At 37.3% G+C, this 14,594-nt stretch overlaps 1 protein-coding gene across 3 annotated transcripts; it reads right to left on the bottom strand.

Annotated features, from left to right (window-relative positions):
* Window positions 1–514: 514 nt before the first annotated feature.
* On the bottom strand, window positions 515–14,594 carry ccdc78 (coiled-coil domain containing 78). 3 transcript variants are annotated; one of them, XM_052113417.1, is made up of 14 exons: window positions 14,515–14,594; window positions 11,625–11,756; window positions 11,444–11,530; window positions 11,025–11,357; window positions 10,902–10,943; window positions 9,082–9,164; window positions 8,751–8,829; window positions 8,251–8,376; window positions 6,038–6,225; window positions 4,412–4,586; window positions 4,310–4,338; window positions 4,140–4,209; window positions 3,950–4,050; window positions 515–3,868 (listed from the first exon to the last, which is right to left on the bottom strand). In XM_052113417.1, the coding sequence occupies exons 1-14, from the start codon at window positions 14,575–14,577 to the stop codon at window positions 3,742–3,744; spliced, it is 1,635 nt and encodes a 544-aa protein (XP_051969377.1). In that variant the 5' UTR covers window positions 14,578–14,594; the 3' UTR covers window positions 515–3,741. The 3 variants fall into 3 exon arrangements, with proteins under 3 accessions (XP_051969377.1, XP_051969378.1, XP_051969376.1); XM_052113418.1 differs by having other exon boundaries at window positions 11,625–11,702; window positions 14,515–14,592; XM_052113416.1 differs by having other exon boundaries at window positions 11,625–11,771; window positions 14,515–14,588.

Raw genomic sequence — 14,594 nt, forward strand, 5'->3', positions numbered from 1 at the left:
ATACATACATATACACACACACACACACACACACACGCACACACGCACGCACACACTCACACACATACACAGAGAGAGAGCTCTGAACCTCTTGTTGCTTGTGTTGCTCTTGATAAACACAGTGATATGAGCTAAACTGACATAATGTCATTGTTTAAATACATTTTAACTCACATTTTATATTACATTTATAGCTGAATTATTATCAATTTAAATGCAAATGACTGTGTTAATGTGTGTTTATATGCATAAGAAAACACTGATAACCATCAAAAATTGTCTCATTCTAAAAACCTACTTTTAAACGTTGACATGCAAACAGAAAAACCGTCATAACATTACAAATATGGATGCACCAATGTATCGGCTGCTGATATTTACAAATTAAAACCATTGGCATATCAGTTATAAGCATCAAAACACCTATATGAAAAACTGATGGTTGATTTATAAATAATTAGTAACACACTTTGTAATGAACAATCCAGAAATAATAATAGCCACAATATGTAGAAGCGATGGCACTCCTATAAACATGTAATATTTAACTTATGTTAATGCAGAAAAACTTTTAGGGAGGCACTTGAGCAAACGCACATCTTAAGTTTGGAGGTGCAAGTTATGACAAAAACTTTCAAAAGAAAAATATATAACTGCACACTCTCTTACAAGTTTATTTTATTACCAACGTTTCGTCAACAAGCCTTTGTCAAGGTATCATTTCCTTCCTTGTGACATCACAATGGAGAGCAGTATATATAGAGTCAGTCATTACACACAGGTGGAAGCAGTGACAACACAATGGAGTGACATAATTGTGACATCACAATGGAGAGCAGCATATATAGAGTCAGTCATTACACACAGGGGAAAGCAGTGACACAATAGGCATTTAGTAATTAGCTAACAAGCCTGTCTCAACCAATTAAGACAACTGAGATATCAGGCTGATTTGTAAGTCACAAGAAACTTTACTTAAGCACATTTAAAACCATGAGATACAGTTAAATCCTAAAGAGCCACCACATCATATTATAAGAGAGCCCTATACACAAACCATATACATGCATATATACATATACAATAAAACAATTGAAGAAGTGTAAAAAATAATTTTATTTCCTCATTTATATATATATATAAAAATAAAAAAATATATCAAAATCAACATTCAAACCATGTGGCACCAAAGTTGTTAATCTGTCTATCCAAAAGGCTTCTTGTTTCCCAAGAAGAGGTGGGCATTTGGATCATTTCTTGCTAAGTGACACCTCAATACCTTTATATCATAAATATGCAACTGGATGATTATGTTCTATAAAATGTGTTGCTAATGGGTCATCTTATAGTACTATGATGTTCTGCAATTTGTGTTTTTAATTCCCTGCTTGTTTTTCCCACATATGGTTTACTGCAAAGACACATCATGAAGTAAATCGCAGCTTTTGTTTTACAGCTTATTATACCTTTTATTGGAATAGATTTCCCAGTGTGAGCATGTTTGAATGACGAACATTCAAACATGTGAGTTCTGTTCTTTTGAACTGCATAAACAGAAGTGCAAAAAATGTTTTAGAGGTACAAAATAACCTTTTTTATATTAATCATCATGTTCTCATATTAAGTTGTGTGGATGTGGAGGTGGAGGTGGAGGTGAGTGTGAGTGTATGTCTGTCTATGTGTGGCCCTGCGATGGACTGGCGACCTGTCCAGGGTGTCCCCCGCCTTTCGCCCAATGTTAGCTGGGATAGGCTCCAGCCCCCCGCGACCCTGTACACAGGATAAGCGGTTGACGATGGATGGATGGATGGATGGATCATATTAAGTTATTTTTCTTTTATCTTCTAATTATCTTTTATTGGGGAAAGTTTTTTGGCCTGTCATATATTCAACAGGTTCAATGGAAATCAGTTACTGTTATAAATGCCTCTTTGTCAAATTTGAAAGCATAATTTCACAGTAAAACAATTATCTGATGACAAAATAAGGTAAGTAACAAAATATCGGTATCGGCCTATGGGTTTTTGTAAAAACAAAATGGTGCATCCCTAATCAAAATGTATATATGGTATAGGATTGGTGGTGGTGTAGTGGTCTAAACCACATAACTGGTAAACTTGTAATCAGAAGGTCACTGGTTAGATCCCCACAGCCACCACCATTGTGTCCTTGAGCAAGGCACTTAACTCCAGGAGGGATTGTCCCTGTAATAAGGGCTCTGTAAGTCGCTTTGGATAAAAGTGTCTGCCAAATGCATAAATGTAAATGTAAATATATACATGTGCACAAGAATAAGATGAAAGAATGCTGATAAAAGCATTTATATGCGAATCAAAAGTTAGGCTTTGAATGCTAGTGTAACGGGAGCCAGCTGGTAGTTAGCTGTGCAGCGTGTAAACCTCACTCTCCTGACCTCAAGAGGTGCACTAGCGACTGATGCTAGAGGCTGTAGCCTTTAGCCTCCTTGTTAGAGCACCCGCCTCCCACGCCGGAGACCTAGGTACGTACGGAGCAGGTAGAACAAGAGCGTCACACTAGGGTACACTTCCATTTGGCGAAAGCCCAAGTATACTCAGGCCTTAAGATTTAGATATCGACTGGGTTGTACTTAAAACGTTAATGACGTTTAACTGATAAAACACTTATTGATCGGCCAACATTGTTTATGATTGTTTTAATTTGTGTAAAAAAGTGACTCTTATTTTGGGATAAATGACAGCTTATCTTAATAAAGTAAAAGTGACTGTAATGATTATATTGTTACTGATATTTTAAAAGAAGTGTAAGTATTTGCTGAAAATATGCAACTTGTGCTTGGTTCAAATTTTGAATATCATTTTATTGAAAAAGCCCATTGAAATCCATGTATCAAATATGATTCAAAGGGGTTTTGAGGTATATCTCTCAATCACCATTACATTACATTCATGCCCACCACAAAAACATATCACATACCTTTGAAAATTCTGACAAATAAATTTTATAAGATATATTTAAAGTGTGAACTAATATTTATTTGTATTTTCAAACATGCAGCCTGCTCTGTCATTATAAAGATCTCATTATTTTTCATGACGAGCTATTATGATGTCATCTCACCATAAGTTCCTGAGACCCAGCAAAAAAAGTTTTACGATTTCCCTTTTCTAAATGGCAATATAGTGTTTGGTGCATGAAATACATATCATTTTTTCAATAAACTGTTTTATCATATTTTGTATTTGATGTGCTGAATTTAACTGTGATACATTTCAATCCATATTTATAGACCTAGGAGAGGAAGTTGTCATGGCCAATCTCTCAAATATTTAGTATCTCTGAAAATCCCAGGGAGTCCTCTGATAATACCCCAAGATGATCCACTGTAGAACAACGTATATAACAAATGTCCTACACAAAAATGAATTGCTGGGCCTCAGGACGATAATGACCTTTAAAGCCTAATGTATCAAATATTATCATTTTTATAGTTTGTCTAATGGAACTAAAATCAGTTTAATATAAACAAACTACACTTTTCTGACAATTCTTTCATATGTCAGGCTTTACAGGGTTAATTATCTGTTTTGTTTGGGTTTTTTTGCTACCTGAAGAATTTCTAAAGTCATTAGTACTATTTCAGTTTGCTTGACTGTTGTTGATTGATTTGTGGAATGGGCGGGGCTTATGTACTGCTGTACTTCATCTCATAACGACTGTTTTTGATTGATTTGTAGTGGGCGGAGTTTACGAACCCCTGTGCTATATTTCATAACTGGTGTTTTTGATTGATTTGTGGAGTGGGCGGGGCTTATGGACCCCTGCACTATTTGACCCTCCCTCCTTCGATCCCAGCAGCCTGCGCAGTCGCATTATCTCCAGTTTATACCTGCACAAAGACGCCACACCTGAAGATCACATGCCACCTATGAGGTCATTTTCATAATAACACAAGTGGGTGTTGACATACCTGCCCAGGTGATTGTCCACATACTCTTTCAGCTCAGATACCTGCTCCTCGGCAACTATTGCCCTGGTGATGAGCTGTGCACGCTCTCTCTCTTGAGCTTCCTTTTGGAATTTGAGGCATTGTAGGTATTTAAATGGTATAGAAGTCACACTAACCACCTGTACGACATGTGAAGGCTTGTGTTGTTTACCTGTGTGGAGTTTTTTATTTCTCGGAGCTGTTTCTTTATGTCATTCCAGGCGTCTTGAGTCAGTTCAGCCCTGCAGAGCAGCACAAGCAATTGCAACCCATAAAATCAGCCTATAAACAGTAGTAAATATATAATACAATTTATCAAGAAATAAATGTTCATTAACTCACCTCTGAGGTGACTCTGACAACACAGCTATCTGAAATACCAAACACATGACGATCAAACTCAAAAAAGTAATCCATTCAAATCACACACAGACAAACACACACCTGTTCTTGAGCCAGTTTCAGTTGGCTCTCCAGTCTGGCTTTGTCCTCTCTCAGTCTCTGTAGTTCTCTTTCTGTCTCTCCTCTCAGTTCTGTCCCGGCGGGACTGAAGTGGGCCTCAGGGGGTCCGGCCTCTAAAGTGTGCTGTGGCAGTGCCAGGATCTGCTCACGTTGCAGTCTGGGATACAGAGACTCTACTTATCAGACCGAAACAAGACTTTCTCTGTGTGTGCGTGTGTGAGTGGACAGGTTTTTCTGTCCTTGTGGAAGCAAAATATTCCCAGAAAATGTACAATATCGGATAAAACTTCCTTAGCAAGAATTTCCACATTTTTATATATAGTTACCATGTTTATTTTTGTGTTTATTATGATTTTACTACAAAATACTATGGTGATAATAATGGTTACTGTAGGAAAACCATGGTTAATGTTTATAAGGGAAGGTTTAGGGGTAGGGGTTGGTGTAGGGTGTCTGTGGGACTCTAAATAAAAATAACCACACTGCTGTGATGCCCCTATACTGTATGTTGGTATTTAATTTGGAGTGCAAATAGCATGCTTTTTGTTGCTATTTACACTTAATAATCGGAATTATCGTATTTACGAGTTTAGCACACATGAATGTCACCATAAAGTCATAATTACTAGTGGGAAACAAGTGGGGGGTGGGGTTGGGGGGTTGAGCCCCCATTTTCCAAGATGGGGGCGCGTCGATTTGTGAAACGCAGTTCAACCTGGCCGGTAATTTCGGTGAGGTTCGGTGTGGTCTATCCTAAATCCAAGGTTCAGGCAATGGCTTATGAAGTATCCCATGTCTTATGGTTGGAGTTGGCATCAGTTCATCCTCTGAAGTCCATCATAATAGACTGAAGTGATGTAAGAACCATGCTAACTGTTATTGGTAACAATTCAGTGTTACTTGAGTATTTTGACTGTGCAGTTTAGTTTGTGTGCATGTTTTTGTACTGTTAATGAAGAATGAGGATGGGTGGCACGGTGGCTCAGTGGGTAGCACTGTTGCCTCACAGCAAGAAGGTCCTGGGTTTGAGTCCCGGCTCACCCAGGGCCTTTCTGTGTGGAGTTTGCATGTTCTCCCTGTGTTTGTGTGGATTTCCTCTGGGTGCTCCGGTTTCCCCCACAAGTCCAAAAACATGCAGGTTAAGTGAATTGGAGACTCTAAATTGCCCGTGAGAGTCTCCCAGCCACTGGGGGTTGCGTCAGGAAAGGCATCTGGTGGTAAACTTGTGCCAAATCAAATATGTATATGAGGACCCTGCACCTACGTGGGACAAAACGCTAGGAAAGAGAGAGTGAAGAATGAGGATAAAACCAGTCAGAAATTAAGACTCATTTAGCTGGTTTATGTCGTGACAAGCATTTGCAACAAAACTACATTTCCCATCATTATACGTGGCAGCACAAGAATTATAAAATTGATAAAGCATTAATTGCACATCAAATGTGTGGTTTTTCTTGCATTTTGTTGCATTGTTTGCTAAAAAAGCTCCCTGTCTTTGCTAGTAACTGAAAAAGAGAGAAAGAAAGATGAAATGGCAGAATTTGATTGCTGCTGGACTGTTTTCTGGCGTGAGAGTGTATGTACTGTATATACTGTATGTTCATGCACCTGTAAGCGATGAGCAGTTGTTGATATGTGTTGCTCAGATCCTGAATGCGTTTGTGGAATATTCGGACAGCTTTGGTGAGTTGTTCCTCTCTGGAGCGATATGATGATTTCACCTCCTCCAGCATGGATTCAACAAACCCCTTTAACGTCACTCCTAAATCCTTAACATCAGATGCAGACACACACTCCTACACCAGCAGAAAAAGAGAGAATGTCCTTGTACATATCTGATTAAATCAATGGTCATGTGACATAAAAAACATCTTTATAATATTTAGTACAGGAAGTGCAGTCATATATTTAATATGTTGTTTGCTTCAACTTTGGGCACTTTTAGTAATCACTGTGGATTTCTAGGAAGTTAAATAAAAAAAAAAGTCATACTGTTAATTATTTTTACACTTTATCTTGAGTTTTCTTCAAATATCACTTGTCTTATATTTCCTCTCATGCGTTCTCTTCACTGACACTTTTATCCACTTGACTAACAAGTACATATTTTATTAGGGGCAAAATAGTTTGGTGTGGTGGAAAAATTATAGAAATATTGTTTTGCATAATAAATATAAAAATTGCTTTTGTTTAGATTATCATCATTTTAAACATGTCAGAATATGATTTTTTTCTGATAGACTTTCATAGTTTTATATTGAAAGTCTTTGTCTGGTACAAGACTAAAACAGCCAAATCTATACGTAAAAGGTATTTGAAATCTGATCATTTTAATGAAAATCAACCACTGGCACACAGAATTGCCCGAAGTTGAAGAAACTCCCATGTATAACTTTATAATAACACACACACACACACACTGGCGGCCAAATGTTTGGAATAATGTACAGATTTTGCTCTTATGGATGAAATTTGTACTTTTATTCACTAAAGTGGCATTCAGCTGATCACAATGTATAGTCAGGACATTAAAAACATGAAAAATGACTATTACAATTTAAATAAAATGTTCAGAACTTCTTAAACTACTTCAAAGTGTTTCCATGTGCAGTAATGACAGCTTTGCAGATTCTTTGTATTCTAGCGGTCAGTTTGTCCAGATACTCAGGTGACCTTTCACTCCACACTTCCTGTAGCACTTGACCTTTCACCCCACAGTTCCTGTAGCACTTGACCTTTCACCCCACACTTCCTGTAGCACTTGACCTTTCACCCCACACTTCCTGTAGCACTTGACCTTTCACCCCACACTTCCTGTAGCACTTGCCATAGATCTGTCTGTCTTGTCGGACACTTCTCACACACCTTACAGTCTAACTGATCCCACAAAAGCTCAATGGGGTTTAGATCCATAACACTCTTTTCCAATTATCTGTTGTCCAATGTCTGTGTTTCTTTGCCCACTCGAACCTTTTCTTTTTGTTTTTCTGTTTCAAAAGTGGCTTTTCTTTGTAATTCTTCCCATAAGTCCTCCTGAGTCTTCTCTTTACTGTTGTACATGAAACTGGTGTTGAGCAGGTAGAATTCAATGAAGCTGTCAGCGGAGGACATGTGAGGTGTCTATTTCTCAAACTAGAGTCTCTGATGTACTTATCCTCTTGTTTAGTTGTACATCTGGTCTTCCACATCTCTTTCTGTCCTTGTTAGAGTCAGTTGTTCTTTGTCTTTGAAGACTGTAGTTACAGCTTTGTATGAAATCTTCAGCTTTTTGGCAATTTCAAGCATTGTATCACCTTCATTCCTCAAAACAATGATTGACTGACGAGTTTCTAGAGAAAGCCATTTATTTTTTGCCATTTTTGACCTAATATTGACCTTAAGACATGCCAGTCTATTGCATACTGTGGCAACTCAAAAACAATCACTAAGACAATGTTCAGCTTCATTTAACAAACCAAAAAGCTTTCAACTGTGTTTGATATAATGCAAGTGATTTTCTAGCACCAAATTAGCATTTTATCATGATTACTCGAGGATAAGTTGTTGGAGTGATGCTGCTGTCTAGATTTGATCAAAAATGACTATTATTAATAGTGATGGTGCTGTTTTTTTACATCAGAAATGTCCTGACTATACTTTGTGATCAGTTGAATGCCACTTTGGTGAAAAAGTACCAATTTCCTTCCAAAACAGCAAAATCTAAACATTATTCCAAACTTTTGGCCACCAGTGTATATATAAATATATATATTACAAATATATATGTCCTGTAAATAATGTTTTTGGGGTTATGGGTAAGGTGTTTGTCTGTATACACATACTGTAATGTCCTGAATATAGCGTGTGAGTCGTGCCCTGTACTCTCTGTTGAGTTCCTTTAGATCATTCTGTAGTTTCGAGATCTGAGCTTTTGCTTCCTTCAGCTGATGGTGAGAAATAATCAGCGTCTGCAGGTAGAGAGACACAAATCAGCATTCTGATAAATATATTATCCCCAAAAAGTACTCGGACACTAGGGTTGATGATAACACAATAGACATATGGTTCAAAATGAAGACTAAATGTATCGTGACACTTCGTGGTTGTCAAACGTTGGCGGGTTATGCTCATAGTTAATGTGCTGAACTCCACCAGTGGTTACTCTGCGTGGACACCTGTGTAAACTCGAACGGACTTCATACATCCATACAAGACACCAGTTGATTAAAGGTCATTGTGAAATTATGACATTCAGACATTTTTAAGGCTTTAGTGTCCAAATACATTTTGGGGCCACTGTATATAAACACATGTCTGTCTTTAACGGTATTTCTGTACTAACTGCAGATTGCTGGGCGAGCTCGTGGCGGGTGTTTTGAATGGCTCTTTTATTCTCTTGCTGTTCTTTCCCCATCGCAACACTATGAGAGGGACGTAAAGATAACACACAGCCGTCAAACTCCAAACACACATTAAAACACTTACATCAGCTGACATGCACCGCCGAAGTCACACGACAAACCCACATCAAAACGTATAGATAAAAGCATAAATACATCACTCAGACCTATGAAAATTAATGTAGCGGGTGCACAGATTTGGGATTCACTTGGTCAAACTTTAAGCAGACATCATTGTACTCGGTTCAGAGTGTGTAAATGTGTGCGTCTCACACTTTCTCCTCTAGTTGTCGTTGCTGGCCTTCGTAACTCCTCCTCAGTTTTTCTAGCTCTTCTCTCAGGTTATTCTGAGCTTCCTGCATTGACAAAGAAATATCAGTCATAGTATCTAGTCACATTTAAAGTACATTAATTTAATTACATTTACATTTATGCATTTGGCAGATGCTTTTATCCAAAGCGACTTACAGAGCCCTTATTACAGGGACAGTCCCCCCGGAACAACCTGGAGTTAAGTGCCTTGCTCAAGGACACAATGGTGGTGGCTGTGGGGATCGAACCAGCGACCTTCTGATTACCAGTTTACCAGTTATGTGGTTGAGACCACTACACCACCACCACCATCACCAACTACATTTTGTAGTTACACTGTTAACTTTACCCCTAACCCAACCTTACCCCAAAACCTAACTCTTACCCCTCATCCTAACCCTAAACCTAAACCTACCCATACCTCAACTGCAGTAGCAGCAAATGTGGGCATTTTGTATGTATTTAATGTTAGTGCATAGTAGTTAAGGCCACCTAATATAACATGTGACCATTTGAAATTCAGTTAATTTTAAAACTATTAAAATTCCCAAAGAATGTGGCAAAGCAATAGAAAAAAGTAATAGAAAATGACTCAACACCTCGAAGCATCGAACTGATCAGAGTCAAGGATTGAAGAATAGAGCGCCAGATTTATTGTTCCCGTTCATTTTTTTACATAAGAATTGTATTAAAATGCTTCATGAAAGAGTACTGTTTTACATTTATTAAATAAATGGCATCTTAAACTTCACTCAAGCCTGCGTGTCTTCCCGATAGAAATAATTTTATCACACTAAAATAAAGTTAACACACTATTACAAAAGTATAGCCACAAGATGTAAATATTCTGTGAGTATTTGAACGTTTACTGATTGTCCCCATTCACTTCCATTGTAAGTGCCTCACTGTAACCCACATTTTTATTAAAGAAAAGGAGGAGCACATTAAAATTCATTTTTGTGTTAATCAATATTATGCCACAAATGCATTAAATTGAGCTTATCTAGTATTAAACCCAGAGTATATCTTTAAAAATTATGGTAAAATATAAAACCATTGATTTAAGGGGGTCTGGGTAGCTCAGTGAGAAAAGACACTGACTACCACACCTAGAGTCGCTAGTTTGACTCCAGGGCGTGCCGAGTGACCCAGCCAGGTTGCCTAAGCAACCAAATTGGCCCGGTTGCTAGGGAGGGTAGAGTCACGTTGGGGTAACCTCCTCGTGGTCGGTATAATGTGGTTCTCGCGCTCGGTGGGGCGTGTGGTGAGTTGTGCATGGATGACGTGGAGAATAGCGTGAAGCCTCCGCAGTAACACACTCAACAAGCCACTTGATAAGATGCGCGGATTGACGGTCTCAGATGTGGAGGCAACTGAGGTTCGTCCTCCGCCACCCGGATTGATGCGAGTCACTACGCCACCATGAGGACTTAGAGCGCATTGGGAATTGGGCGTTCCAAATTGGGGAGATACTAAAAAAAAACATTGATTTAAACCTGTTGATTATTAGTACAGAATCAATATATTTAAATTTAAAATATATATATACAAGTAGTTTGAGAGTGTAGGAAGAGCGACTCGATTGCATCATTCACAGTGTGTCACTGGAGTGGGCGGTCGCTGCAGAGCTCTTTTGCCGTGCTTTGTTCGCAGCGACTCTCTGATTGGATGAGCTTTCTCTTTAGAATTATGGGTAGTGCAGTTCTTCAAACCATATGCATGATCATCAACAAACTCTCTTGAACCCTGCGAGAATACAGATGATACATTTACATACTTACATGTCCCGCCAGTGGACCCTGGATCTGTTCAGACTCCTCTGGCTATACATCAGAAACAGAGTGTGTGAGTTGAAATACTTCATTCTAATAGTCAGTAATCAATCAATATTGTGTGTGTCTCACCCTGACTCTGTCATGTGACGCCCTGCTGAGGAACGCTCGTACTCTCTCCACCTCCAGTGTGTGTCTATGTGTTCGCTCTCTCTCCTGTAGGAGTGTGTCATGTGTGTGTGCGAGGGCGAGCAGCTCAGTACTGAGCTCTTCTGTGTGTGCGCACTCTCGCTCATAAGCGCCGCTCAACGACAGGAAGTTCCTCTTTGACACGGCATACTCCTCCAGTAGGTCACGCTCGTTTTTTTCAATGACCTCTAAACGTGTCGATGCTGCTGACACTTCCTGTCTAAGATGGTCACGTTCGGTCTCAAGAGACAAGACAGTACCCTCCTGCGATAACACCTGGGAGAAAGTGCATTAAATATATACATTTACTTGACTGGCTGATTGCACATCAGGAGTCATTTGCATCTGTCTGTTTACTTTACCATGTTTTTAAGCTCAAAGATCTCAGCTTCATACTGCTCTCTCATTTTATTGGCCTCTAGCTGCACATCAACAAGGTCTTTAGAGATCTGAAACATTTTTAAAAGTCATGTGGTACATTTATATATGTGAACAGCAAAGATGTATAGAGTCCAATGTCCCAGAGATCATTTCAGCTCCTACCTTTAATTTATCTTCTTCACACTGGACCAGTTTGACGGACAGGTCACTCTTTGACACAGCCTGCTGGCCCAGTTTGTTCTGGATGGAGCCAAGATTATTGAACAGAGCTTCGTTAAGTTTCCGCAGCTGTGCCTGCATATACAATACCTGCATATACAATACCTGCATATACCACAATCTCAACAATGCATGTAATGAAATTGGAAGCATATGTCTATTTATTCATCAATATATTATATTTTAGTACACATTAATATTACCCCTGATTAATCCTGTAACACTGTATAATAACTTATATGGACTACATTGTATATAATGCATAACATTAAAGAAATGTTCTGGGTTCAATACAAGTTAAGCTCGGTCGAAAGCATTTGTTGCATAATGTTGATTACCACAAAAATGTATTTCGACTCATCCCTCATTTTCTTTAAAAAAGCAAAAATGGATGTTCCAGTGAGGCACTTACAATGCAAGTGAATGGGGCCAACTTTTGGAGGGTTTAAAGGCAGAAATGTGAAGCTTATAATTGTATAAACGCACTTACATTAATTCTTCTGTTAAAACTTGTATGTTATCTGAGCTGTAAAAGTTGTTTAAATCGTCATTTTTTCAGTCCATTTAAGGTTTTACGGTTTGTTGACATTACATCAGCTATAACTCTACACAGAAAATGCTAGTAAGTGATTTCATCACTTTAAAATCATGTTAACACACATATCTTTTATGTCTTTTGGCAATACCTTTGAAAAAGTGAGTTTTCTGTTAAAAAATTGGCCCCATTCACTTCCATTGTAAGTGTCTCACTGTAACCTCGATTTTTGCTTCTTTTTTTTTTTTTTAGAAAAGGAGGGACGAGTCTAAATAATTTTTATGGTAATCAATATTATACCAAGTGCTGTCGATTGAGCTTAACTTGTATTGAACCTGGAATATTCATTTAATAGTTATAATAGTTATAGATATTTCTTTTAAATAACATTCAGTTGACGTTAAGGTGTATATGTATGTGTGTATGTGTAAATGTTTACTTTTTATTTTAGTATTTTTGTCCAAATAAATGTTTAAATTTTTAATATATATTTTTAATTTAGTTTTGCTATTTTTGTTACTTTTACATTTATGCATTTACATTTATGCATTTGGCAGACACTTTTATCCAAAGCGACTTACAGTGCAATTATTACAGGGACAATCCCCCCGGAGCAACCTGGAGTTAAGTGTCTTGCTCAAGGACACAATGGTGGTGACAGTGTGGTTCAAACCAACAACCTTCTGATTAACAGCCCTGTGCTTTAGCCACTATGCCGCCACCACCACTTTTAAAGGGCTTCAATACAAAAATTAATTTCCACTCGTCCCTCATTAAAATAAAAATGTCAGCGTCAAAAAACTGCCAGAATGATGTTATATATTAATATTATTTTCCACTTTCAATGAGATGTAAACCAACATCAGTCCTGATCATAACTACCAAATATTCATTAATTTTCAGGATTATAACCCTTTAAATGTCAGTTTGTTTACATAATGCCAATGTTGTTTTTTAAGAATTTATATTATTATTATTATTTTGTATATGGAAAATTATTATTTTCCATATACAAAATACTAAGGTGATTTTTTTTGGGATTATCACAGTCTGGGATATGTCAATGATTAGCAACAATACTGTTTTTGATGCATAATAATTTTTTGTGCAGTGTCAGATTTTAAAAATAAATAAATAAATAAACTCAGGACCTTAACCAACATCAGTCCTGATCATAACTACCAAATATTCATTCATTTTCAGGATTTTAACCCTTTAAATACCAGTTTGTTTACATAATGCCACTGTTGTTGTTTTTCTTTACACATACATACACACACATTTCTCAATACACACATACAAAACACACTCTGACATCAATACCATCACACCCACACAATTTTATCTGCATGATTTATTCACTTGGCCTTTGATGCTCTATAATACAGCAAACAGGAAAAAAGCATGTATTTGCTCCATAGGCTAAACAAGAGAAAAATAGCGCCATCTGGTGGAAAATATATATATAAAAAAAATACATTATAAAGCCAGGGCTCTGGAATGAAAGCATAATATCATAGAATTCATGATTTTATGCTTTAATGGCACTGGGATCAATTATTGCAATTTTAATGGGTTTCAATTGGGATATTTTTGTCCTGAAGGTCCTGAGTGTAATTATTTTGTGTACACAGTGTATTATAGATGTATTGTAAAAATGTCCCGAAGGCTGCACATGAGATAAAAAAAAAAAGCAAACATTTGTGTTCAAGTGAGGCGCTAACAATGGAAGTCAATGGGGCCAAACCATTAAAATACTGTTTCAAAAGTAAGGCAAATGACAGATGTAAACACTATGCGTGTTAACATGATTAAAGTGCAATAAAATCACTTACTAACCTTCTCAATGTAAATTTATAGACCATTTCACAACTTTGTTGCCATGGTGATGTAAAAGGTAAACCCTGTGATCCCAGCAACATCATATTTCACCGCAAAAATGTCGATTTAAACAACTTCACAGTTCAAATAATACACTAGTTTTAACGGAAACATTAATGCAAGTACTTTTATGAAATGATAAACTTCACATTTCTGCTTTTAAACCCCTCCAAAAATTGGCCCCATTGACTTCCATTGTAAGTGTCTCAACGTGACATTGATACTTGAGTTATAAATCAAATATATTATTATTATTATTAAAATACAATTGAATAACTATTTGAAATGTTATAATGACAGCATTAACTAGTGATCTATTTAGCATTATATAATTTATCTTAAAACATAATGTTTATTTATTAGTGAAAGTTAAAGTATTATAATTAATTTATTGCATGTAATAATAAAATATCTTACATTTTCATCAGTCAGAGAGCGAATTTGCTCCTGCAGTTCGCTTGTTGAGCTCTTCAAGTCCATCTTCTGCAGGTGGTGAG

This window comes from Xyrauchen texanus, chromosome 41, assembly GCF_025860055.1.
Source record: "Xyrauchen texanus isolate HMW12.3.18 chromosome 41, RBS_HiC_50CHRs, whole genome shotgun sequence".
Classification (NCBI taxonomy): domain Eukaryota; kingdom Metazoa; phylum Chordata; class Actinopteri; order Cypriniformes; family Catostomidae; genus Xyrauchen; species Xyrauchen texanus.

Bases quoted from the DNA above. Each gene is read 5' to 3' on its own strand.
- ccdc78 (XM_052113416.1), bottom strand. From the start codon at position 14,577: ATGGACTTGAAGAGCTCAACAAGCGAACTGCAGGAGCAAATTCGCTCT. The intron at 11,358-11,443 runs GTAAAGTAAACA...ACTTTCTCCCAG, and splicing joins TCTTTGAGCTTAAAAACATG to GTGTTATCGCAGGAGGGTAC. The intron at 4,210-4,309 runs GTGAGTTAATGA...GCTGCTCTGCAG, and splicing joins TTGTCAGAGTCACCTCAGAG to GGCTGAACTGACTCAAGACG.